The sequence below is a fragment of the Chiroxiphia lanceolata genome, chromosome 25, assembly GCF_009829145.1.
Source record: "Chiroxiphia lanceolata isolate bChiLan1 chromosome 25, bChiLan1.pri, whole genome shotgun sequence".
In the NCBI taxonomy this organism is placed as follows: domain Eukaryota; kingdom Metazoa; phylum Chordata; class Aves; order Passeriformes; family Pipridae; genus Chiroxiphia; species Chiroxiphia lanceolata.
In genome coordinates this window covers 6,543,104-6,569,113 of record NC_045661.1, presented here as the reverse complement: position 1 = coordinate 6,569,113, position 26,010 = coordinate 6,543,104, and the positions used below count along the sequence as shown (strand labels likewise).

The following is a 26,010-nucleotide window of genomic DNA, read 5'->3' as shown; positions in this document are numbered from 1 at the left end:
ATCCGCTCAGAGCAGCTCCAGGCGCCCAAAGGTACAAGTTAAACCCCACATCCCGCAGCCCGAGGCCTCAGCGGAGGCTCCTGCCCGTCCCAGGGCCGGCTCCTTACCTGCGGGAGGGCGGAGTTGAGCTGCCTCTGGAGCTGGTCCCGCTCCCGGAGTGTCTCCTGCAGGCGGCTCTGGGTCACCGACAGCGTCTCGCGCGTCTCCCGCAACGTGTCCAGCAGCTTGTCCCTCTCGTCCAGCATGTTCACCATCAGCTGCTCGAAGTCGGCGTCGGCTTCCGAGCCCTGGGGGGGCCCCAGGGGGTCCCCCTCGCTGATGGTGGGCATCACCTCGCACATCATGGCGGGGGGGCCGGTGGTGCCTGGGGGGATGGGCGCTGGGGGCCGGGGGGTTCGGGGCCCTGCTCACATCACCACGGGCCCCCACGGGCCGGGGGAGCCGGGGCAGGAGGGGGTAGTGGGGTGCTGGAGGTGGGGGTATCCCCCATCCCTTCGCCCGGGGGCTAGGCGGGGGTTGGCATCGCCCCGGCCGGGATGGGGGGATGGCCTCGGCACCAACGAGGTCCTCGGGGTCTCAGATCCCCCCGCTCGTCACTGCGGGGTCCTGGGTCACCTCTGGGCTGCCTCCTGGAGGGGCTGCAGCATCAGGGGCTGCTCAGAGGGGGGCGGGCAAAGTGACCCTTGAGGACTCGTCCCAGTGGGGAGCCTGAGCCAGCAGCAGCACAGGGAGGGTCCGAGGGGTCTTGGGGCTGCCCGGGCATGTCTGGGGACGATGGGCTGCTCTCCCTAAGGCCGGGCCAGGTGTCACTGCCCTCGTGGGAACGTGTCTCCGTTGGGCATCACAGCTCCTCAAACACCTACAGGAGAAGGGACAGAGATCAGACCCCTCCTGCTGCCCCCAAAATCCCTGGGGGGCACCTGCCCAGCCCCCTTTGCCCTCCCATCAAACCCTCAAGGTTCAGGACCCACAGCAATGGGGCTGTGCTGGGTTGTGTCTCCCTGCACCCACCACACTGCACCCAGGATGGTACCGAGCTGCAGGGAACAGCACCCCCAGCACCCAAAAATCCTGTAACCACCTCTGGCATCCACATATCCTGGGCCAGTACCCTGTTCCCTCCCTGGAGCCCCCGGGCTGCCCAGGGACCCCACGGCCCGAGTGTTCTCCAGCCCCAGGGAATTCACATTCACAGAAAATCAGGCTTAAACCTGAGTCTGGCCCAAACCTGGCAAGGAAACACGGCTACAGATGAGTTGAATGATTGGATTAATGTTCCCCCCCTCCGTGTCCCCCTCCCTTGGCAGCAGCAGGACAGATGTGCTGGGCCCAGCTGCTCAGGAACAACTGAACTCCAGCACAGCCTCCCTGCTCAAACCGTTCCCAGGGCACGGAGGTATCCCCGAATTCCTGCCCAGCACCATTCCCTGGCTGGTGCCAGGGAGGAGAGGCTGGAGGGAAGAGGCAGAGCCACCAACCTAGGCCTGTGCACGGCTGGGCCTGTGGGCTCAGCACTTCTGCAGCCCAAAACCATCACAGACAAGGTGTCAGGTGGGGATTTCTCCTGACACGGAGGCTTCAGCCCCTAGAAGTGAGGGTCCATGTGCCACTGCCACCCCCAGCCCCCCTGGGGACCTGCCCACCCCTCATCACCATCTGTGCCAGGGGACAAACCACGGGCAGGGCAGCAAAATACGATGTGGAAAGTGCAGGGTGAGGGTTGTTGCAGGGTGAGGGTTGTTACAGGGTGAGGGTTGTTGCAGGGTGAGGGTTGCTGCAGGGTGAGGGTTGCTGCAGGGTGAGGGTTGCTGCAGGGTGAGGGTTGCTGCAGGGTGAGGGTTGTTGCAGGGTGAAGGTTGCTGGTCTAACGCTGCTTTTGTGGAAGTGCCCTCTGAAGTTCTCAAAACTTTACAGCAGATGTAACACTCAAGGACAGGGATGAATGTTCTGAGGCTGTGGATGCACCTCAGGCTGTGGCTGCCCCATCCCTGGAAGTGTCCCAGGCCAGGCTGGAGCAATCTGGGCTAGTGGGAGGTGGCCCTGCCCGTGGCAGGGGTGGGGTGGGTGGGATGAGCTTTGAGGTTCCTTCCTCCCCTAGGCATTCTAGGATTTGATAGTTCTGTGAACATCCCTATTTCACTTCCCTTTCAAACCAACACACACACATGGACATAAAGGCCCTGCACACAGCCCTGGGCTGGGTCAGCCTGTCCTGGCCTTTGGACTGGGATCAAAGCTCGTGTGTCCAACAGCTCCTGGCACAGCAGGGCACTGCCCCCCATCAAAGGTGCCTTTGTGCCCACCCAGGCCAAGGGAACTGGAGCTCTGCTCCTGGGCTGACATTGGCTCATCAGCAGATGGAGAGTTTGACACAAAAAACCCCTCTAAAAATAGAGGAGCTCTGGCAGAAGCAGCAGTCCCTTGGTGTGCACCCAGCGTGCTGCCCTGACAGCTCTGGGACACCAGGGAGGGGGGACAGGGCTGTCCTGCAGGTGGGTGTCCTCATCTCCCTTTATAGACTTGATCCTTGAGTGGGATAAAACTGTCCTGGAGCTCTGAGGGTTGTTTCTGCTCCTTCCTGGCTGCTGGGACACGGATGACCAGGAGAACTGAGCACCAAGGGCATCCCATCCTCGCAACATCCCACAAAAACAGGGGCTGGCAGAGGAAAAGCACAGAGGGAGGGACCATTCCAGCCCCTGCTGTCCTTGGGTTGGGTTGGACATGAGCCTCAGCCCTGGAATTAAGCAGGTAAACTGCTCCCCAGCTCTCTTGGCCCAGATTAGCAGGGATAACCCCCCTCACACACGTGGCACAGCAGCAGCTCTCCTGGAGGGCAGATGTCCCGGGCTCCAGGGAGACCTGGGGCCGAGCAAAGCAGGAATCAGCCTCTCCCCAGGGCTCAGCCCTCTTAGTTTGGGGGCAAAACCCAAATGGGGTGACTTTTCTGCCCCATTTCACCACTGTGCCTGTGCCTGTGGGGTGAGTGTGGAGAAAGAACACCCAGGCTGGGGAGAGCAGACAGTGCCCAGGCACAGCATGAACGGCCAAACCAGCCAGGAACTGAGAGAATCAGCAGGTGAATTAAGAGACAATAATCAAGGCAGGAAGGAAAAGCCCTGCAAGCACTCAGGGAGGGGGAAATTCTGCGGGGAATGACCAAGCCACAAATCTGACCAGAGCAATGATGGGATGGAAATGAATCCCAGCTGCAAGGGAGAGACTCCCTCCCCATGAGGAGACCCTGCAGGTGCCAGTCCCAGGGGGCTGTGGTGGCTCCCCCACATCCCACGGGGGTGATCCAAGGGGCTGGACCCACGTGGTGCAGGAGGAGGGACAGGTTTACATCCAAGACCAGTTTTCTTTTTGCTCCCCCCACAGTGGAGCTCGGGCACTTTGGGGGTGGCTTTGGGGGTTTTTTATCCTGTGTTTCACATAGGGATGCCCCGTTATCCTTGCTGTGCTTGGGGAGGGAGACACTTCAGCCTGGAGAGGGTGAGCACAGGATAGTGGGGACCTGATCCAGGATGGACTCATCCCATCCCCCAGCTCCCCAAAAGCCTCTGTGCTCTGTTCTCCTGAGGATGCTCAGCAAAGGTGAGAAATAGCACAAAACTGCCCAATTAGTGTCCAGTCTGTGGCAAAATTAGCGACCCAAAGCTCCTCCGTGCCCAGGGTTTTTGGGGTGCCTTCCCTGGAGGGGGGTCACATTCCCCCCCTGACTTTGTGGATTTGGAAGTGATTATTCCTGGATTCAACCACTGCAGCTTTCACTGCAAAAACCACAAATCCCAGGAGCAGCTCAGACACCAGGAAGGTTCATCTCCAGAGTCAGGGCAGCTGCAAAGGTTTTATTCTTCAATTCTTTGCAGCTCTTCCTTTTTCACCGAACGAGGCTTAAAAATTCCAGGAGATATTCCATTTATTCCTTAATGTGTTCTGGCTTTTTTGTTAGTTAGGTTTTATACAAAATAGGAGTTTAAATTCTGGCATTCTTAGGTGAAAGGATGAGAGGAAAATGACCTTAAGATGAACTGGGAGAGGTTCAGATTAGATATTAAAGAAAAGAAAATGTTCCCTGAAAGAGTGGTCAGGCATTGGAGTGAGTTCCCAGGGAGGTGGCGGAGTCCCCACCAGTCCATTCCCAGTCTCTGGAGGTGTTCCAGAGGCATCTGGATGTGCCCTGGGGATGTGGTTTAAGGGGGATTATGGTGATGCTGGGTTGATGCTGGAGGTCTCTTCCAGGCTGGATGAGTCTGGGATTCTGGGATTTGTTGTGGAAGCCAAGCCCAGGCTGGGGCTGATCCCTGCTGCCTTCCAGCCTTTGGGAGTGGGAATTGTGTTCAGTGAGCACAGGGATGTGCACACAGGGGCACAGACACAGCAACATCCATGCACAGGGAGCTCCTGCCTGGGGTCCCTGCCCTCCAAACGAGCATTCCCTGCTCTCTGTACCCCCTAAACCTCGGGATTTTCTCCCTTCTCCAAAAGCAGCAGCGAATCCCCCATTCCCAGGAGCCTTCTCCCGCGGGTGGGTGACACCAGATGCTGTCCCTGCACAGCTCAACAGTGCTCAGGCAGAGCTGCAGGTCCAACCAGTCCCTTTTGAGGACCTTGAGGGACATCAGGGTGGGTGACAGCCCAAACACACCCCAGCAGGGCAGAGCTGGAGCAGCCCAGGGCGTCAGAGGGCTCAGAGCTCATCACCACCACCAGCAAAACCTCTCAGCTGCCTCTGGTAAAACCACCTAAAAATGCTGCTGCCTGGGCTTAGAGGCCTTAAGTGATGGGATAATCACGGGGTAGAGGCGTGAGGACGCAAGGAGACAGCTGGTGAGCTGAGAAAACAGACACAGCCCGAGCCCTTGGCTGGGTATTTTTAGCCCCGCGGGGCTGCCAGGCACAGACTTGCTGAGAGCGGGTTTCTTGCCAGCGAAAACGTGCTTGTTCACCAGCCCTGCCCCCCTCCGCCCCGAAAATGATGCTTTTCCTCCACTTTTTGGGCAGGAAAGCAGCGGTCACACGTGGAGAGGCTGGTTCCCAACACAGGGGATGGAGAGCACAGGGGAGGGGGTTTGTCCTCGAGCCGATGGTTTGCTGGGCACAGACCTGCCAGGAATCACAGGGGAGGGGTTTCTGCCCTCGAGCTGCTCGGCACAGACCTGCCGGAATCAGGCTGTCCGTGGGATGCTGGGTGCCAGGGAGCACCCTGGCTTTCCCTTCCCAACGAGGGCGAGAAGCACACCCAGCACTCACCCACCCCCCAGGGAGGACAGAGCCAGTGTTTTCCCTCTGAACAACTTCACCCTCAGCTCAGCCCCGACAGGAGAAAGACAAAACCCCCATGGCTCTGTCGGCAGGATCATCGCCCCAGCAGGCAGCTGGCAAAGAGGGTTTCAGGTACACCTTGGAGGCAGAGGGATTGATCAGCCCCCAAAAAGTCACTTTGATCTTTTCCACTCCTGGAAAATCCCCATCAGCTACCCAACCAGCTCCTGGAAGAGCAGCACAGTTAGGGAGGCAGAGGCCACTCCAGCATCCCTTGCTTCCACATTCCCCTGCACCCAACCAGCCCCAGACAGGGTCCAGCACCCACACTGAGCCCTTCCCAGCACCCACACCAACCCCTTCCCAGCACCCACACTGACCCTTCCCAGCACCCACACTGAGCCCTTCCCAGCACCCACACTGACCCCTTCCCAGCACCCACACTGACCCTTCCCAGCACCCACACTGACCCCTTCCCAGCACCCACACTGACCCCTTCCCAGCACCCACACTGACCCTTTCCCAGCACCCACACTGAGCCCTTCCCAGCACCCACACTGACCCTTCCCAGCACCCACACTGACCCCTTCCCAGCACCCACACTGACCCTTCCCAGCACCCACACTGAGCCCTTCCCAGCACCCACACTGAGCCCTTCCCAGCACCCACACTGACCCTTCCCAGCACCCACACTGAGCCCTTCCCAGCACCCACACTGACCCCTTCCCAGCACCCACACTGAGCCCTTTCCAGCACCCACACTGAGCCCTTCCCAGCACCCACACTGACCCTTCCCAGCACCCACACTGACCCTTCCCAGCACCCACACTGACCCCTTCCCAGCCAGATCCAGGAGGGAGAAGGTAGGTGATGCCCTTCTGCTGTTGGTTTTTCCTTGTAGGACTCCTTCCTGCACCTCTCCCCTGTGACACTGCATTAGAGGGGATCAGGGATGGGCTGCAGAAGTGTCACATCCTGATATTCCCAGTGAGCTCATCCCAACCCCTGCTCCTGCAGGCAGAGCCATGTCCCAGCATAACTCCTCCCCACGATCACTGAAGCCAGACACTACTTTGGAGCACCGTATTGAGACCTTGATCCCCCCAGTGTGCCCAGGGAAGGTCAGTCCTGCCCCACGGAGCAGTTCCACAGCTCGTGGGTGGCACAGCAGGAACATCCCCAGCTCCTGCACCCACCCACAGAGCCCACGCCCCATTTCACCCTCAGTGGGAGACGACACAATCAGAGGCTGGGAACAGGGCTGTTGTTCCTGCACACGAGACAAGAGGATGCTGAAGGGCCCTGGCTCCACAGTGGGAATTGCTGGTTTAAGTGCAGGATGGAGAAATGGAAATGGTCCCCCCCAGCAAGTCTTGGAGATGCTTTTGCCAAGTGCTCATGTGGGTCACGGCCTGGGATTTCATCTCCCAAGGCATTTCTGCACCACTGAGACCTCAGGAAAGGAGCTGCTCGTACCACAGTGTCCAAATGTCTGCACTGGGGGCACTCCATGTGTGCCAGGAGCTCCTGGGATCACCCTCCACAGCCCCAGGGGCCCTCTCCATCCTTCCTCTGCTCCCTCCATCCCTATGCTCTGGCACACACACCTATCCATGCACTCCACAGGTTTCTCACAGCTCCACAAGCCTGGCCCTGAGTAGGATGAAGCCTCCTGGCTCCTCCATCCCGGGTGATTGACCGAGGGGAAAAAGCTGCTTTTCAAGAAAAAACCCAATATGCAGATACAGCTTTTCTCCCCAAGTCCCCACATCTATCCCTGGGGATACACTGTGGCCTCTGGGGTCCTCCAGTGCCCTGAGAAGGACAAGGAAGATCCAATATTCCATGGGGCCCATCTGGTGACGGTGCTCCCACGTTCCCCACCGGCAGGGAGGGCACAGATGGCACCTGGCTGCTGCCAGGGGCAGCCCGTGGCCAGGACACCCAGGGATAATAAGGGAAATGAGGCATTCTGGCAAGAAAGAAGGTGCCAGTTTTCAGCAGCAAAGGATGAGATTCCCACAGCAAAGGGGGAGAGGGATCCGCTGAGGGATCCGCGCTGGGGACCCAGGAGAAGGTGCAGCGGTTCCTCCTCCCCCATCCAGGTCTGGGAAGCCTCCTGGGAGGTCCCCACACCCACAGCAACGTGTCCTTTGGCCCCAAGGGATCAACTTGTCCCTTGCTGGAGATGCCACTGTGGCAAAGGAGGATATTTGGGCAGCACCTGCAGGGTCTGGACCCGTCCCAGAGGAGTCGGGAAGCCGTGGGTGCCCCTAAAGCAGGGACACAGAGGACACTGCAAGGAATAGAAGGCAGCTACTCCCCCTTTCTTCCCTCCAAGGACACACTTCTGCCCCAAAGGTTTGCTCCAACCCCAAAAAGCAGTTCCCATCTCAGCCTTTGCTCCCTCCAAGCTGCTGAACCAGAGGAGAAACCGTGAGGAAAAATGTCCAGCTCCGGCTGTTTCTGTGCAGGGAGAAGTGAGCGTTGGTATTGCACTGATATTTATACTTCCCAGTGGGAGGGGAGGCATTACATACCACTTCCAGAGGGTATTTTCAGACAGCCACCTGCTCCTTGCCATTGTGCAGGAGCACAATTGTTCTGCACCAAAACGCTCCTCAGACGAAGAGCAGAAACCTCTGCAGGGTCCTCCCGCCCGGGGGGTCAGTGCAGGGGTGGGGACACCCTGACAGGGGCTGGCACCTCAAATCAGCCACATGTGACAGTTCACAGGACTGTGTCACCCTTGAAGGGTGTTGTAGGGGCCGTGTTGTGGGTCCTGCCTCAGTTTCCCTGTTCCCCAAATGGGCCCCGTGTCCCCCCCTGACCCCGGAGAGAGGAGTGATCCCAGTTTATTGCCAGGAGGAACTGTCAGGGTAAAGCCACACCAACACACAAACCTCCTGCCTTTGCACTCTGGGGGAGATGACAGACAGGAACGAGCCTTGGAAGGGCTCCAAAGGGATGATCCCTCTGACAAGTGGGATCCCAAAGCCTGGCCAAGGGATTCAGCGAGTCCGGGCTCACCCTCAGGCTGCAGCTCCGGGATTGCAACAGCCAAAAACACGGCTGGGAGGAGGGAGGATGGGTCTGAGGGTGCTGCTAAACTCATGGGGATCCCTGGAGCCCACGTGGGAGCAGGTAAAGCCCAGGAATACGGAATATGGTCATGGGAATATGGAACACTGTCACCATCACAAGCTGGATTTCACCCTGGGGGACACCTGCCCCAGCTGGCAGAAGGGGTTCCCCCAAACCACTGGAAACACAAACCAAATCCCCCAAATCCCCCACAACCCCACTGGTAGCACCACTGTAACAGTGGGACTGTGGCAGTGCTGGAGGAATCCTGATTCCACCATCGGGAGAGAGGTGAGACAGCCCTGTGTGCCCTGAGCCTGGAAGGGAGGAGGGGGATGCACCTGATGCACACACTGAGCTCATCCCTCCGCACCCAGACCCACCCACAGGGACAAGGAGGGGAATTAAGGGCAGCCAACCCAACCCAAAAGAGTCACAACACTGGGTACAACCATCTCCTCTCCAGGAGCTGCTCTGCTCCCCAGCCCTGGGGGGCACGAGGCCCGTTCAGCCTTCTGTTCCCATAACTCTGCAACCAAACCTCACATTCTCTGCTCTCTTAGGCCAAAGTCACAGAATCCCAGAACCACGGTGGGGTTGGAAGGGACCCCTGGAGATCACCCAGTCCAACCTGGAGAGCTAAATCAATCAAAGATTAAGTAGAGGTTTAAGTTATCTTCAACTAAAAATTGATGTTGATGTCTTGTAGCAATAAAATACGAAACTATTTCAAAGATTGTTTAAGTAAAAGAAGTCTAGGTTACCTTTAACTAAAGATTAATGTTGTAAGAATAAAATGATTGACTGTCAAGGAGGAGCTTGAGATGTTAAAGGGACTAAAAGCTCACGAAATCCTTGTTTCAGTGGAGTGTTTCTGGAGCAGGTGACACAGGAACTCATCCAGGTGGGTTTGGGATGTCTCCAGAGAGGGAGACTCCACACCCTCCCTGGGCAACTGTTCCAGGGCTCTGCTCTCCCTCCATGGAAAGCAGTTCTTCCCCACACTGGGAGTCTTTGACTTCTGCTTCATTCCAGGTTGTTTTGAACCAGCAGCAGAAGGAAAGGCAACTGCAACCTTCTCTTCCAGGAGCAGCACATGGAGGTGAACCAGCCCCTGGATGAATCTGCTAAGGAAGGGGAGCTCTGGGAACCCAGAGAAGGGGCTGGTTTGCAGCCCAAGGGGGATGCAGACACTTCTGGGAGGGAACAAGGCTCAGGGAAACAGGCTCCAACCACGGGGAGAAAACCCTGTGCTGGTCACAGACGTGGAATCGCTGCAGAACCCCCTCCCCTCTGGGACAGGGAGGTTTGTGCCTCATCTCCCTCACGAGCAGAGCACAACTCCAACCCCTGCCGAGGCTCCGAGGGGTGCCTGGTGATTTTCCATGATTTCACTGCAGGTTTTGCCACAGGTACATCCCCCCATTCCCCCCCCCCCGCCCCCGTGACACTTGTGATGAGGAGTTCTCTCATCTGGGAGCCTGTCAGGCCCAGAGCCGGGGCCTCCTCCTCGCTGCCAAAGCAGCCCCTGCCCTGCTTTAGTCACACACTGGGAGCACTCGCTGGTGCTAATTTATTCAGTGATGGGGAAAGAGTCATCAGCTCGAAGGGGGATGAGGAAATCTGTGCCATGGGTGCCCCTGAGCCCTGAGGAATGGTGCAGAGGTGCCTCCTCACTCTCCCCCCAAACCCTGGTACCCACACACAGCTCATTCCCAGCCCAGGGGACACGGGAGGTGCTGGTTGTGAAGCCCCCCTGTGCAAACACTGTGTACATCCCACCCTGAGCAGCTCCCATGTGAAGCTTCCCTCTGCAAACAACGTGTGCATCCCACCCTGAGCAGCTCCCACGCCTTGGCTGCCCCAGATCCGGGGTTCCCGCCGCATCCCCCATCCCACCGGAATCCCTTCCACATCCCAAGCACAGCCCTCCCTGCCATGAGCCTGTGCAGTAACAATCACTCCCACAGAGCTCCTGCACATCCACCCACTCCCCAGGATAAATTCTGGCCACCGACCCCAGGAAGGGTGGAAAGGGGAAGTGGCTCAGGGAGCTCCCCCCGGGGCTGGAGGGAAATCCTGCTCCCTGCCCCTCTCAGGCAGGTTGTCAATGTTTTCCCACCACAGAATCCCAGAATGGTTTTGGAAGGGACCTTAAAGCTCATCTCATTCCATCCCCCTGCCACAGGCAGGGACACCTTCCACCAGCCCAGTTTGCTCCAGGCCTTGGCCAACCACCCTTCCCCAGACCCCAGATGATGAGTGGTGATGAGGAAGAGCCCAGAGAGATAATTTGGAGTCAGAGAAGAGGCAGACTGGGCTTTCAGTGTGAAATTTGGGAAGTGTCAGAGGGTATCCAGAGCCTCAGTGCTGCTGGCTCCAGGCTGGACCATGGCAGGCTCAGGAACATGTCCCTGCACCACACTCAGGGGGGTCTCACAGCCAACACAACCTGAGAGGGGACAGCAACGGTCCTGGAGCACAACCACCACCCAGGGGAGGCCCCCAGAGCTCAGCAGGTCACCATCAACCACCAAGGCAGCGAGATCTGTGCTCCAACCTCCCTTCTGCTCCCTATCCCACGTGCTCCCCACCCAGGGCTCCCCAGATCCACTGGGACATCACTTCCCTCCACTCTCCCAAAACACAGGTTTTAGTCCCTCCAGTTCCAGAAGAGTGGTGACATCATGGCTTGCGCATTGGGTGACCCCAACCAGAGGCAGCTTAGACAATTTTGGTAACTCAAGAGAGGGGGGGTTCCCCTTGTGTTCATCCCTCCTGCTCCCCCTTCCCTGTGCTGAGGAACCTCAGGAAGTTCCTCAGTCCCTCTGCTGATGGTGCAGCCGATTCCTGAAGAGCCTCCCCCCACCTGCAGATGTGCTGTGGTGGGGAGTGGGATCCCAGGGAGATTCTCTGCTCCCAGGATGACCAGGCCAGACCCAGACCCAGCACAGCCCTGCAACACTGTGGTAGTTTGGTCTGGGCCTTCCTTGGTGACCAGTTTGTAACCAAGGAAGGGTCCAGATTTACCCAGTATTCCCTACGATTTTTACGTAAGCCAGACTATAAGAAGAAAGGAGGAGAGGCCTTCGCTCTCTGTCCTTCCGGCGGCTTGGAGGTGCAGGTTCCCTGCTGTTGAGTCTGCCGTGCTGGGGAGTGAGGCCTGGTAAGGCCTTGTCGACCTTGGGAGGTGGAGGTTGCCGGTGATGGTTCCAGCATGACTTTCCGTTGTCCCAAGGAGAGTAGTAAGATAGTTCTTTTGCTAATTTCTTTTAGTTGCTAGATATTGCGCTACTAATCGATATATATATATATATATATTTTATTTTGGTTTTGTTCCTTTTCCCTTCCCCCTTCCCTTTCCCTTGTGAAATTGTATATATATTTCAATTGTATATAACTGTAATATAAGTATAAATATATTTATATATATTGTTTTAGCTGTCTCTCTCTCGTTTCGGTTTTCTTGGTTGTTTTGTTTTTTCCCTCTTCTCCCTGAAGTTTGGGGGGGGGGGTGCTTCTTGTGGTAAGGTTTGGAGACTTGGCAGGGAGCCAGCTTCAAACCATATCAAACACCCACAGGGAAAAGCCCCAGGACACCCCCTGAGCACCTGCACTGGGATACGTGGGGGGACAGGATCCCAGAGCTGGGGTCATTCAGCTCCAGGCAGGACAAGGATCACGGGGTTCATTCCCTGCTGGTCAAAACCTGTTCTTCCTTCCAGGCATCCTCATGCCAGGAATAACCACAGGCCTCCTTCCCCACAGGGCTTGGAAGGGGTGGCTGAAACTGGCAGAGGAGCACAGGAGGCAGGACTGGTCCCAGTAAGGAGCAGGAGGAGATGGGGACACCCCCAATCCAGGCTGGAATTACCCTGCTGCTGTTCCCACGAGGGCAGTGCCAGTGTCAGCTCCCGACATCTCATCACCACAAGTGACAGGGACAACTGGGGACAGGGACATTACAGGGTGGCTGGGGGCAAGGCAGGGACACTGCAGCTTTGCTCTGTGTCACCCACAGAGAGTGAGTTCAAGGCTTCAACCCACACCCTTCGTGTGCAAAACCAGCCCTGGGACAGAGCCCCCCAAGACAGAGGCCCCCAAGACAGAGCCCCCCGGGACAGAGCCCCCCAGGACAGAGGCCCCCAAGACAGAGCCCCCCGGGACAGAGCCCCCCGGGCACACCCCGGGACAGAGCCCCTCGGGTACTCCCGGCTCCAGGTACTCCCAGCTCTGTCCCGAGTGCTGGAGGAGCTGGACAGCTCCTCGGGAAGGGCTGCAGGAAGGACTCATCCTATAGCTGCCCTGCATTTTAAGCCTCGTTTCTTGCCAGGAGCACTTTTTGGTGGAGGCTCTGCCCCTGCACAGCCCCGGAGGTCGTGCCAGCCTTTGGTCCTGGAGATGCTGTGCTTTGAGAACTGAGGGGAGAAGGAAGGATCCGAGTTGTTTCTCTTTAGGAGAATGGTGGAATTAGCTCAGGCCTTACCAGGCACCAGAGGAACCACAGAAAGCACCTCAACAATAGCCTGCCATGGCAAAAGCTCCATCTGGAGCTCCCTCCTCCTACATAGAGTTCACAAGGAAGATGTAAAGGTAAGTGAGTGCAGTTCCCTCCAGAGACCCCAAGTACTGCAGAAGCTCAGGAAGGATAAATCAAGCTTTTTGTGAATAAAAAAGCTGTGTTAGACCCAGCAGGGAGCTCTGAGGGCTTCACCCAGCTCCATCAGCCCCTCCTTCCCCACTCTCTGCACTACCTGGCAGCCCCCTACCCCAGGGGTGGCTCAGGGGGCAGAGAGGTCACCGAGGTGGAGCAGGACTGGATGGTCTCAAGGGTAGAGCAGCCCTGGACACCAGTCAGCTCCTCACCCAGGGTGGTCCCACCGTGCCTGAGCCACCAGGGACGAGGTTCCCACCCCATCTGGAGCTCTCACCACACCTGGCTGGTGATCCTGGCACCCATCCTGCTGCCACAGAGCCAGCACTGCCTTCCCTGCTCCTCTGCACCAGCCCCTGGCCGAGGGATGCTCAGCACCACGGTGGATGAGAGGGACAGGCCAGAGGAAATAGGGAATGCAGGGCTCCAGCTCTGCTCCCCTGGCTTAGGGGGTTGGAAGAAACACCAAGAGCTTCAAACCAAGGGAACCAACACACAACTGCTCCAGCAAGTGTGGGGAGGGTGGTTGGTGGTTTGCAAAGGGTGGCAGCTCTGTTCTGGGCCAGCAGAGCTCTGCTCTGAGCAGGGACCAGCACAAAAAACAGGCTGGGCATTAGTTCAGCTCAGTTTCCAGCTCCTTCCCTCTTCCAATGTCAGCCCTGCAGGGAGCTGGGCATCACCCTGGGCACAGCCCCTGCCTGGCACCCAGAGCCCCGGGAGCTCCTGCCCTCGTCCCCACTGTACCTCCCACAAGGTCCCAGGGCCATGCCCAGCTCACCCAAAAAGGGGGCCCCAGCCATGCCATGTTTGCACCCATCACCCCCAAAGGGTGTCCAAAACACACCCACCCCTGTTGTGTCCCTCAGCACAAAGCCCCATGACACCCAGCACTGTGCCACCCCCCAGCACTCCCACAGAGTCACAGAAAATCCCAGGATATGCTGAGCTGGGAGGGACTCACAAGGACCATCCAGTCCAACCCTCAGCCCTGCACAGGCCCAGCCCCAGAGTCCCACCCTGTGCCCCAGAGGATCAGCCAAACCCTCCTGGAGCTCTGGCAGCCTTGGGGCTGTGCCCACTGCCCTGGGGAGCCTGGGCAGTGCCCAACCAGCCTCTGGGGGAAGAACCTTTGCCTGAGATCCAACCTGAGCCTGCCCTGACACAGCTCCAGCCATTCCCTGGCTGCTGTCCCTGCTCACACAGAGAACTTTGGGGAGCTCCCGCACACACTGAGTTCACAGAATCCCAGATTGGTTTGGGTGGGAAGGGACCTTAAAGCCCATCCAGTCCCACCCCCTGCCCTGGGCAGGGACACCTCCCACCAGCCCAGGTTGCTCCAAGCCCCGTCCAACCTGGCCTGGGATACTTCCAGGGCTGGGACAGCCACAGCTGCTCCGGGCAACCTGAGCTGCAGCAAGTGGTCCTGTGGCCAAGCACTGGGACAATCCCCCAGACCACCCCAGGGGGAAGTGAGAGCAGGATCTGGCTGATGCATGTGAGGCATCACCAGGAGGGGAGGGACGCATGTTTGCAGCTCAGCAGGCTTTTAAAGGAATTAAAAGCAGGTAAATACGTTTAATGTGGGTAAATACAGCACGACTGGCTGGCAGTGGGGGTTTCCACCCTGGTCCCTCGGTTTGGAGCAGTGGTCCCACGGGCACTCGAACACGGGGGGGCCAGGACACCTTAAAATCCCTGGAGGGGGGATGGAGAGGAGGGGATGACCCAGTGCACTGGAAAACATCTCCTGCCAGAGCTGAGATGTCCTGCACTCTCTCTATTGAGAGCCAACAGCACATCAAAGCTCATGAGGCGAAAGGACACACGGGGTGGGGAGTCCCTGTGCACACACAGCCCAGCACAGCAGCCGAGCCAACGCCTTCTGAGGGTTCAGGGACCATTTCTGCAGACAGATTTAAATTTCTGGCTTCTTTACAGCACAGTTTTGGACCCTGGACACCCCACCACTGGCAAATGTTGGGCCAGGCAGAACCTGGCACTGGCTGGGGATGGATCAGCTCGTCCCAGAGCACGTCAGCAGTGCCAGTGCTGCTGCAGCCCCTCCAGGGCAGCACAGCGAGAAAAACCAGCATGTGTCAGGGCTGGGTGGGCTACTCACCCGAGCAGAAGCGGTTCCCTGCCCAGTCCCCCATGCTGTGCCCTCCCCTCCTGCCTGCCCACGTTCAGGTGCTGCCTGTGGGCACCAACCCACCCGAGGTGACCTTTCCCTGTCGTGCCGATCCAGGGCACTGCTAAGTGATGCTCAGGATGTGAACGCCCGACAGACAGAGCTCCCTGCCCTTGTCTCCCTGGGTAAATGCACCAACTGATCTTCACCAGCTCTGGAAGGGGCCTGGTTTGCACAGACACCAGCCCTTCCCTGCCTAAACACAGCGATTCCAGGCCAGCTGATCCGAGCAGGGATTGCTGCTGGGATTCACCTCTCACCACCCACATCAGGACCTTCAGCCCACGCAGACAGAGCAGCAGCACCTCCCTCGTGCAGAATCCACCCAGTGTAGGAGCTCAGAAGGGTTGGATTCACCCTGGATCCCACACGCTGGAACTGGAGGGCGGATTTTTGTGCCCTGCCCTTTGCAGAGCGTTCGGTCCTGCTGGAGAACGGGGTGGAGTCTGGGCTGGATGAGCCTCAGGCAAAGCATTCCCAGCAGCTAACACCCACCCTGTATATCTTCCATGGACATGGCACAGCACGAAGGGCTGTCCAAAGACACTTTCACCCCTCCAACATCACAACCACAGCTCAGCAAAGCCACCTCCACCTCCCTGGACCTGCTGGGCTCACATCCAGCACGAGACGCTCCCGCTCCAGATGTGAAGTGAACCTGGACAAGGTTCATCTCTCCCTACACCAAGAGCCACCTTCCTCCCAGGCACTGCACCCCTGTGGCACCTCCATGTGTCCAAATCCTTCTGTGTACCGAGCAGTCATGGATATGAGCCCACCTTGCTCCTCGCTCTCAAGGGGTTTCCAAAGAGCACCAGCCAAGACTGAAGGCTGAAAGAAGATAAGGACCAACCAAATCTTCCAGAGATATGGTGGAATCTAGTTCCTGAGGCCCAGGAACCAAACACCCTCCCAAATCGGGTCTCACCGTCTCCTCTGCCCTTTGCCATCTTCCAGCTATGTCTGGTCTGGGGAACCTGGGACAGGACAAGGGTTTCTGGGTCAGCCCTGATCTCATGAGGGGGAACAGATGGGTTTTCTGGTGGGACTGATGTTCTGAAAAGCAATTACACATGAAGACATCCCCAACAGAGTACGCTGTGCTCTGGCCCAGAGCCCAAGTCATCCTGGGTTTGGATTTTAATTAGCCCCGTTTTGGTATCTGCTCTCTCTTCCCTCCAGATAATGGTTTAATTATTACAGACATGTCTTCGAATTAACAGCTTCCTCAGCGGATTATTCAGCCGGGATCTCCTCAGTCACAGAGCCCAGCTCACCACCAGCACAGGAGAGGCTGGAGAGAGCAAAGGAAAACCCAAACCCTTCCTGGAAAGAGGGACCACACGACCACCCAGGCGAGCAGGGGCCCCTGCCACGCCCTTCTCCTGCATTTAGGGATGACCCACAGCTGGCTGAGACACCTCACCCCAAAGCACACCCCAAATATCAGCACCAGGCAGGGCCATGGTGGCATCAAGGCTGGCCTTGTCTTCCCACCACAAAGCCTTTGCACCCAGCAAAGGCTCCACGAGGAGGAGAAGGGGCCAAGCAGGGTGACAGGGATGCAGGATGAGGGGGGACATGGAGCCACCTCTGTGCCTCCCCCTCTGAGGGGATCCCACGTTTGGGGATCCCCCAGGAGAAGGGAGTTCATGGGGACCCGGTGAGGTCATTGCTGGACCACAAGTGTCCCTGTGCTCTCTGCAGGGTTGGTGTCACCCAGCGAGGCTCCCACGTTGGGAAGGACCCCAGGGGAGGTGGGACAGGCAGGGAACAAGGTGTGGCAGGTCCAGTCTCCTTTCCCAGCAGTGGGACTGGGCAAGGGCCACGCTGAGGTCCAGCAAGGCTCCAGGCCCGGGGGATGAAGGCTGGATAAGAACAGCAGAGCAGGCTGCCTCAAATAAACACCAGAGGTAAACGCAAAGTGAAGGACGTGGTCCAGAGAGGGGGAAACGTCAGAGTGCAGCTCTGCAGCATGACCTGTGCCAACAGCAGTAACTCACCTGCAGGAAGGCCAAGGCCTGGCTGAACTGGCTGATTCCTCACTGCCAGACCCAGGCAGAGCATCCCCACACTGCAGGAATTCAGCCAACCCTCCCCCCAGCCTGGCACGGTCCCTGTCCCCAGGCCAGGCTGGGTCAGGAGGGGACACACTCCCGAGGTGCCCCAGCCCTTGCTGCAAAGGGCATCGAGCTCCAAGGACACACCAGGAAGTGCTTTGGACCTTCTGCACTGAGGCACTCGAGCCACTGACTCCTCATTGTGCTTCTCCCAGGACCCCTGAGATCTCCAGCAGAGCCACAGTCCCCCAGCACTGCCAGGGAACCAGATCTGCAGCAGCCACTGGGAAAGCTCTACCGCCTCTCCCTGCTGTAGCAGCGGAAAATCTCCTCTGGCTGCTCTGCCACTGCAGTTCACACTCCAACAGATCAGCTCAAACCAGCTGCAGCTCCTGCTGCTGCAGGAGAAGCCCTTGAGCACAGCCACGCGTGAGGCTGCAGCGGAACGCGCAGCCCAGGCCTCCCAGAGCCCAGACCAACCCCACGCTGGTGAGGCTGGAGAGACTCGCCTCCTCTGGATCCCCTCCCGAACTCGAGAAAATCAGACAGGCAGCACAAACAGCCCGGTGCTGTGGCCTGTTATCCCAGTTCACTGGGCTGAGGGTGCAGCCCCAGTGCCCCCCGTGTTCCCGGGGGGATCCACAGCCCTGTTCTCTGGGGGATGAGCCCCCAGCCCGCTGCACCACCGACCCCTGCACTGTGTCCCCTGCGGGCACTGCCCGGCTCTGTCCCCTCCACCGGCCCCCACGAGCCCCCCAGCACCCCAAGCATTTCAACCCTGTCAGACCTGCAAAAAGACCAACACGCTCGAGAGCAAGCTGGGGGAGAGAAAGGCCATGATGAAACCAACCCTTTGGTTTAATTTCCTTAAGAAACCAGGCTAAACGAGATGGGAGTGGAAGTGACACACGAGAGGAAGGCAGAAGGATTTTCATTAACCCGATCAAACCTCCTGGAATGTGATAAGAGGCAATAACAGACACCTCCCCTCTGGCCAAGGACAAAGAGAGGCTTCCCAGTTATGAAGAAAAGCAAGAAAATTGGAGTAGAAGAAAGGAAATTACTTGAAAATGGCTGAAATGTCAGATGTTATTAAAAAGCCTTCACCTGGAGAGAAATAATGACCGATGAGAAGAGGGAGATGACAGGGGAAGCTGAACAGATGGGGAACAAGAGGGATGGGGGGAGCAAAGCACCTGGGAGCGGCTCTGAAAGCCACCCTGGTGACTACAGGGGTGGGCTGACTTCTGGAGGTGTGCCCGTGGGGAATTTGGGGTGTTGAGAGGCCGTGCTGCCAGGGAGGTGACAGCACTGCAGGTGACAGCAGCCCCAGGACAACCTCCCCCACCCCGGACCAGCGAGCCTCCCAAATCCCTCCATACTTTGGAACCATCCTTCCAGAGGCCTCATCCCGCTCTCCTGCCGCCCCCTGGTCCGCCCTGGCGCTGTTCGAGCGCCGCGGGGTCCCTGCCCTGCCCGCCCGAGGACGGGAATGCGGGAATGCCACTTTCGCTTCCTCGGGGCACCGGCAGCACAGCCGGGAATCCGGCAGGCAGAACCCCGAGTGGAAAAGCAACCTGAGCAGTGCGAGGGGACACGCACAGCCCCGAGCCCCCCAGGGACCACCCCACCCGCGGAGGAGCAGAGCCGGAGCATCCCCAGCCCGCGGGGCCAGCGCGGGGGAGGAGTGCGGGGCTGTGGCAGTCACGCAGCATTGCGGGACCGCCGAGCGGAGGCAGCTCCATCCCCGCCGGGGCCGAGCTGCAGTCCCGCTGCTCTCGTTCCCCCGCCGCTGACACAGCCCCCCGATCCTGCTCCCGGCGCTCCCTGCTCTCCGCAGCCATCCCCCTCTCCGGCATCTCCCGAGTCCCGCAGGCGGGAGCAGATTCCCCGCACAGCCTCCCCTCCCGCCACCCCTCCACCACCTCCCCTGCCACCCCCGCGCTGGGTTTGCAGACAAAACCCCTCAAAGCCCCTGGAAGAGCCACCCTGCACCCCCCCTGCTCCCCCAGCCCTCCAGGGATGAGGACACGCGTGTGCCGAGCCCTCCAGGGATGAGGACACGCGTGTGCCGAGCCCCACACACGGACATGCACTGCACCAGAGTCACTCTGGACCTCACAACAGTCACTTTTTTGGGAAACGAGGAGAATCAGGAGCCAAATCTCACACATCTCCTACCAGAGCAAGGCTGAGGGTGGTGTGGAGCTGGGAGCTGGGGCTGCACAGGGGTTGGACGCTTTCAAACCCAGACCATCATCTCCAGAGGGAGACATGGAGGCAATAAAGTTGTCACGGGGCCCACCACCACCTCCAGCATCCTCCTCCCAGCAGTGTGCACCAGTTCTCCCCTGCCAGCCTGCTCTGCTTACTGGGATCACCAGCCTGTCCTGGCCCTGTGAGTCCTCCCAGATTTACAGAAGTTTTGGGTGTCGCCAAGTGCACTTGGCAACTGCCTCAGAGCGGATCAGCCTCAATCCAAGCCATGGGAATGGGCAGGGGTAAAAAGGGGACCATGGAGGTCCCAGCTGCCCCAGAGACTGGTTAAACTGGGTGCTCACAAGCAGCTCCCCACCATGGTTTAGTGGGCTTTAGGTTGAAGTTGGACTTGGTGATTTTAAAGGTCTTTTCTAACCTTAATGATTCCGTGATTTGGGGATAAATCCTGTAAATTCTCGTGCTTTTGGGAGAACAGGCTTAAGCAAACATCCAGTTCACGAGTGACTGCACAGGAGCTGACCCATGGTCACCCTCCTGGTGTCCACACCTGCACTGATGGAAAAGGGGGAGAAAAGCCGAGGGTGGAGGCAGCAGCAGGGGAAGATCCCTCTGCTCCCCTCTCCACATCAGGTTTTTGGCAGTTTGAGGCACAGCAGGGCAGCCCACGGGGAGCCAAGAGCCCTTGGAAGGAGAAAGTCCAGGCACTGAGTGATGGAGGACCTGTCACATCTCGGTCTGACAGGGCAGGGTGGCTCTTCCTGGTGGGTCACCACACTTGTCCCACCCCAGGGCAGTGGCAGCCCCTCCCTGGCATCTCCAGGGACGGGATTTCCTGGGAGCTGCAGTGGAGAGAGGAGGAAACCAGAGCAGTGTCTGCCACCAACATGGGGCTGGTGACCGGTTCCCTCACCTTTCCAGTCTCCAAAATGGACATTATTTGCTTTGCAACACAGGGGGATTTATCAACCCTTGTGCCCACGGCCTGACCCCCAGCAGGGTGTGGGACTCCCAGACACCAGCCAGCCCTGTTCCTGTGTGTGCCCTGTTCCTGTGTGTGCCCTGTTCCTGTGTGTGCCCTGTCCTGTGTGTGCCCTGTGCCTGTGTGTGCCCTGTTCCTGTGTGCGCCCTGTGCCTGTGTGTGCCCTGTTCCTGTATGCCCTGTTCCTGGCTCTGCCCTGTGCCTGTGTGTGCCCTGTTTCTGGCTGTGCTCTGTTCCCGTGTGTGCCCTGTTCCTGGCTGTGCCCTGTTCCTGTGTGTGCCCTGTTCCTGGCTGTGCCCTGTTCCCACTGCTACATCCACAGCCCCAAAATGAACTTCCCCAGCAATAAACGGGTTAATCACATGAAGAAAGTCCAAACACCCTCCATCCAAAGTCTCCTAAAGGAACACATCATGTTTCCCAGCTCAGCACCTCCCAGCTGGGCTGAATTCCAGTTTGCTCACCCACAGCCCCAGCTCTGCTCCCAAACCCCCCGACGGTGCCACAGAGCCACTTTGTCACTTCACCCCAAGGTCACAGCACGTGACAACACCCTTGGCTTCACTCACAGTCCAAGCAATGAGCTCTCCCTGCTCTGCCACGAGCCAGGAAGGGGAAGAGGCCCAAAATCCACTGGGGAAAAGAAGCTGCTGGGTGCTGAGCTCGCCAGTGCCCCGTGGGAACTGGGACCATCCACTGAAGGGAGACTCATCTGTACAAACCAAAGCAGTCAGGGCCCTTCCCTGCACCCACAGCTCACAGCCAGACGTGGAAGTGTCAATGGCATCTTCCCGAGGAGGATGGGACAGACACCCAGGGGTCACAGGGATGGTCCCACAGCTCCGAAACCATGCAGGGACTCGGGCACAGGAGCTTCCCCGGGGATGCTGCTGCTGTTCCCTCTGCTCTCCCCACCACAGGGACAGCCAGGGAGGCTCCAGGGATGGGCTGGGAGGGATTTTGGAAGAGCCTTTGCCATGCTCTGAGGTGGAACTGCCCTCGCTGGGCACTGCCAGTACACCCTTCCCCAGGAAGGTCACCAGCAGCAGCGAGGGCACCCCTTTCTTTGGTGGCCACTGAGGGTCCAACTTTTTGGTGAAGAAATTAATTTTGGGGTTTTTTTTTGCTTGATGAGCTTCCCCTCCTGCAGCCCTGGTTATTCACACATCTCCCAGCACTGGGTGTGAAAGTCATAAATGCCCATTTACCCCCAAAATCAACCCAGCTGCTGAGTTACCCAAAGACCAAACCCCGAGGGCAGAATTCCCCCCCTTGGAGCACAACAGACCAAACTGGGAAACTGGGAACCTCCTCCAGGATTCACCCCCAGCACATGGATGTGACACCAGTGCCACTCCAGGGCCTCGATCCCAACCTGATTCTGCGGGAAGAACACAGGAAAAATGGGAAAGTCCATGGGAATGGGGTCAGGGAAAAGGTCAGGAATAGGGGATCCACCCTGATCCCAAAACACGGATAATAGGGAGGGATATGGGTGTTCCCCAAGTGCTGCTTCAGGGACGCAATCCAGTCCTGCTTCTGGGGGAAAAACAGGGAAAAACAGGAATGTGGGAATGGGATGGGGAATGGGAGCAGAGAAGAGAGAGGGTCCCAGGGCAACACCCTGGATAAATGGAAAAAATAAAGGCAAAATTGGGGATAAAACCCACCCTGATCCCTAAAAATAGTTACAGGGAAATAGGGATGTGGATGTGCTGCTTTAGGGCCTTGATCCCAATCTGATTCTGGGGGGAAAACAGGGGAAAATGGGAAAAATGGGACCAGGGGTCCCTGGGAACGAGGCAGGATCCCTGGGAATGGGGGTCATCCATGCCCAGCACACAGATGTGGGATCTGGGGGGATTTCAGGGGGTTTGGGATGATTTGGGGTGATTTAAGTTGGTCCAGAGGAATTTGTGGGTGCCAGGGTTGGTTTTGGGGTGATTTTGGTCACTCCCCCAGCCATGCAGCACCACTCCAATAAGAAATGGTGGCTGTGCAATAGCCAAGTCATTCGAGAATTAAAGCTCTGGTATTTTTAGGCAGCAGGAGGACGTGTGGGAGAGATCTCCAAGTGCTGATGCCATTTGCTGCAGGGCAGTCCCAGGGAGATTTATGGCTGAGGTGTGATTTGAAACCACACCGGTGCCAGGCAGGGCACCAGCAGCGCTGGGGCTCGTGGCAGCTCCGCTTGGAGAGACAAAATTTCCCCTGTATAGGTGTAAACACGAAGGACAAGCAGAATGAAAAGCCATTTCTCGCTTGCAGAGATGTGCTCTGGCTGCCAACTCCAAAAATGGCCACTGTGAGAAGTCTGGTAACCAAACTAACTAGAAGCAGATGATCAAAGTGAGGAAAAAATGCTCTTTTTTTTTTGTTTTAATATGGCAGCCCCAACATGTTGGCAGCAACATTATTATCATCCAGGTTCTGGTGCTGGGGAGGAGGAAGGAGAAGCCTCTCCCTCCATCAGACACTGCTCTCTGGGTGGCACTCGGGAGAGCAGCAAAGCAAACCCTGTCTGGGTGTGGGGTGGAAGGAGAGGCAGCTCAGGGCAGGAGAGAGGAGCCTTCTGGCCCTAATTAAACACTGAGGGGTTAAAATGAGTTAAGCCACGTTATTTTGAGTGGAGAGCCCAAGCCCTGGCAGGGTTCAGGGAGGAGGAGGATCTCTCAGGGATGCTGGCAGGGACCTCAGAGACCCCAACACATCCCAATTCCCACCTCCCCCAGGTGCTGTGGTGCTGGAGAGGAGCATCTTTGCAGCTGGATGGGAATGTCCAGGACTTCCATCCATTCACTCCCGAGCACAGCCAGGCTTTCCAATCAGAGTTGGGAAATCTGGTTTGACCAACACTTCCCCGGATCCTTCAGGGGCTTGGGTTCCTCCTCTGCCCTCACAGGGCCTCCTGCAACCCTTCCCCATCCTGCCCTAGCCCCAAATTCCTGCCTCCTGGCTGCAGGAGATGTGGGGATCGGGCCCACCCAGCAGTGCATCCATGGTCAGACGTTGCCACTGCTGGTGCTCCCAGTGCCACAGGAACTGGGAGGGTGGCACAGGGACAGGGTCTCTGCTGGAACTGGCACCTCTGCATGGGGCCAACAGCGATTCCATCCTCAGCCAGGGTGGGAAACACATCACCAGCATGGTGGGATGGCACAGGCAGTGGCAACACCACGTGCCAGTGATGCCCATCCTGGCAGAGTCCACTGTCCATGACCAGAAACCAGCTGTGGCAACACCGGGATGCTCCGTGGAAACAACCTCCTGTGCAGACACAGGAGAAAAGCAGGATCTGGCTGTGCCACCCTCACACTCCATTCCCACCACCCCTTCTCCAGGGGAAAGCAATCCCAGGGAGGAGACAGCCAGCAGCACCACAGCCACCCCATCCTGCAGGGAAACCACCCCAGGCACCTCGAAAGGAGCCTGGAAACGTCTCCCCACACTCCCCAAATCCAGGTGTCACCCAGGGAGGCCACAATCCAGCTTGGGATGAGCAGGAATTCCGAGGCACAGCAATTCCCACCACCTCAGGGACACAAGGCTCAGCTCTGTCCCCCCCAAGGAGGGGCACAGAGCCCACGTCCCTTGGCTCTGGCCCCATTTGAGGTCCCTAGGTGGGCTCATGGGACATGAGGCCACCAAGGTGCTTCCTGAGAGCTCCATCCCCCAGAGGAGAGTGGCATCCTGCAGCCTCACCCAGAGAAATCACACTCACACGAGGTACTTGTGTGTTATGTGGGACACTGTGGGACCAGAATAACTTCCTCTCCTGGCTGATCAGTGTGTGAATAAATCACACACGGCCAAAAATAACCTCTGGACATTTTTTGACTCCTTCCTGCTACACAGTTTGTGGAGGGGGTGCTTGAAAGAAGCTGAGATCGAGTCAGTGCAGCTGCCAGACACTGAATTACAGGGCAGATTAACTGGATTATGGATTTTGTAGAAGCCCATCTTTTCCTTCCCTGCCTGCAGCCCCTGGCACTGGGACTGTCTGCATGGGGAACAGCCACAGGCAGCACCACCAAGGCTGTTTAACTCATGATAAAGAGCCTGAGATCAGGTTTATGACACCTGTGTTAATGCCACAGCAAGGCTATAAACACCTTCCCAATTCTGGAAGCCAGGAAAGTCAGGCTTTGGCAGGAGAGGATCCATTTGAGGATTCACTGCACTAATGAGATGCTGGAAAGGTGAGAGCTGGGCTGGCAGTGGGGCTGAACATCCCTTTTCCCTGCACTCCAGCCATCCCATGCACAGCCCAGCTCCTACCTCTGGGCTCTGGATCCCCTGGGCACACCAGGGCTGCAGCACATCACCCACCCCAGGAGCGATGCCAGCCAGGGATGGAATCCCACCCGGAATTACAGGGAAAATTCATTTTGGACAGAAAGGGGTGGCAACGAGCTTTAAATCCACGCAGCTGGTGGCCGGGCAGCGGTACAGGAGGGGGTCCCTCGCCCTGCTGTGCCCTCCTGCCCTGGCCAGGGATGCTGTGCCCTCGAGAAGGCTGGAAGGAGAGTCCAGGCAGGCAGAGCCTCCCTCCCTGCCGCACATCCCGGCTCGCTATTTAAAGCGCTCGGCCGCCCCTGGCAGCATCTCACCTCCCCCCGAGGAGCTGTGCCCGCGCCCTGGCATTCCCTGGCATTCCCTGGCACGGCTCTGCCTCCGGGACCCCCGAGGGGCTGGGCACGGCTGGAGGCTGCGGGGGAGAGCGGCTCCATGCAGCAAAAATCCCCGGGAACTGCCCTCTCCTGGAAGGTGCCGGGCACGGACGGGAGGATGGGAAGGGGGGGATGAGCTCTCAGCCGCCACTTGTTTTCCTCTTTTTGTTTTTTTTGGCGGGGGGTGGGATGCAATTAAAGGCAGCCACCCAGCCGGCACCTCCTTCGAGCTGGGAAAAAGAATAATCTGCATTTCAGATCCATTCCAGCCTCGTCAGTCCTGCAGGGTTCCAGAGCTGGAGGCAGCCACGAGCCACGAGCTGCTCTGAAACACCGGGGTGAGGAGGCAGGGAAGGAGGAGAGGACACGAGGTCAGTCCCCTCCTGGCCACTGGATTTTGGGGAAAGTTTGGCACCCAAATGCTCCCGTGGGATGGGAATTGCTGCACGGGGGCTGAGAGGCAGCAGGGCTGCCCCAGGCTGGGCTTTGCACTGAAATGAGAGAGATGAACACCTGCTTCACCCACAGAATCACAGAATCAGACTGGTTTGGGTTGAAAGGGACCTTAAAACTCATCCAGTGACACCCCCTGCCATGGGCAGGTACACCTCCCACTAGCCCAGGTTGCTCCAAGCCCCGTCCAACCTGGCCTTGGACACTTCCAGGGATCCAGGGGCAGCCACAGCTTCTCTGGGCAACCTGTGCCAGGGCCTCCCCACCCTCTGAGAAAACAATTTCTTTCTAACATCTAACCTAAATCTCTTCTCTTTCAGTGTGAACACATTCCCCCTTGTCCTGTCACTCCAGTTCCTGAGGAAGAGCCCCTGTCCAGCTTCCCTGGAGGCCCCCTCAGACCCTGGAAGGGGCTGTGAGGTCTCCACACCACC

The 26,010-nt window shown here is 58.1% G+C and overlaps 1 protein-coding gene across 5 annotated transcripts in view; it reads right to left on the bottom strand.

Annotated features, from left to right (window-relative positions):
* The window catches only part of PPFIA4 (PTPRF interacting protein alpha 4), a 65,533-nt gene that overhangs the window by 35,851 nt on the left and 3,672 nt on the right, over nt 1-26,010 (bottom strand). For all 5 annotated transcript variants that reach the window (XM_032710707.1, XM_032710708.1, XM_032710710.1 and 2 more), the window contains exon 2: nt 108-859. In XM_032710707.1, coding sequence (XP_032566598.1) covers nt 108-344 — 237 coding nt within the window. In that variant the 5' untranslated portion in view covers nt 345-859. The remainder of the gene's footprint in view (nt 1-107; nt 860-26,010) is intronic.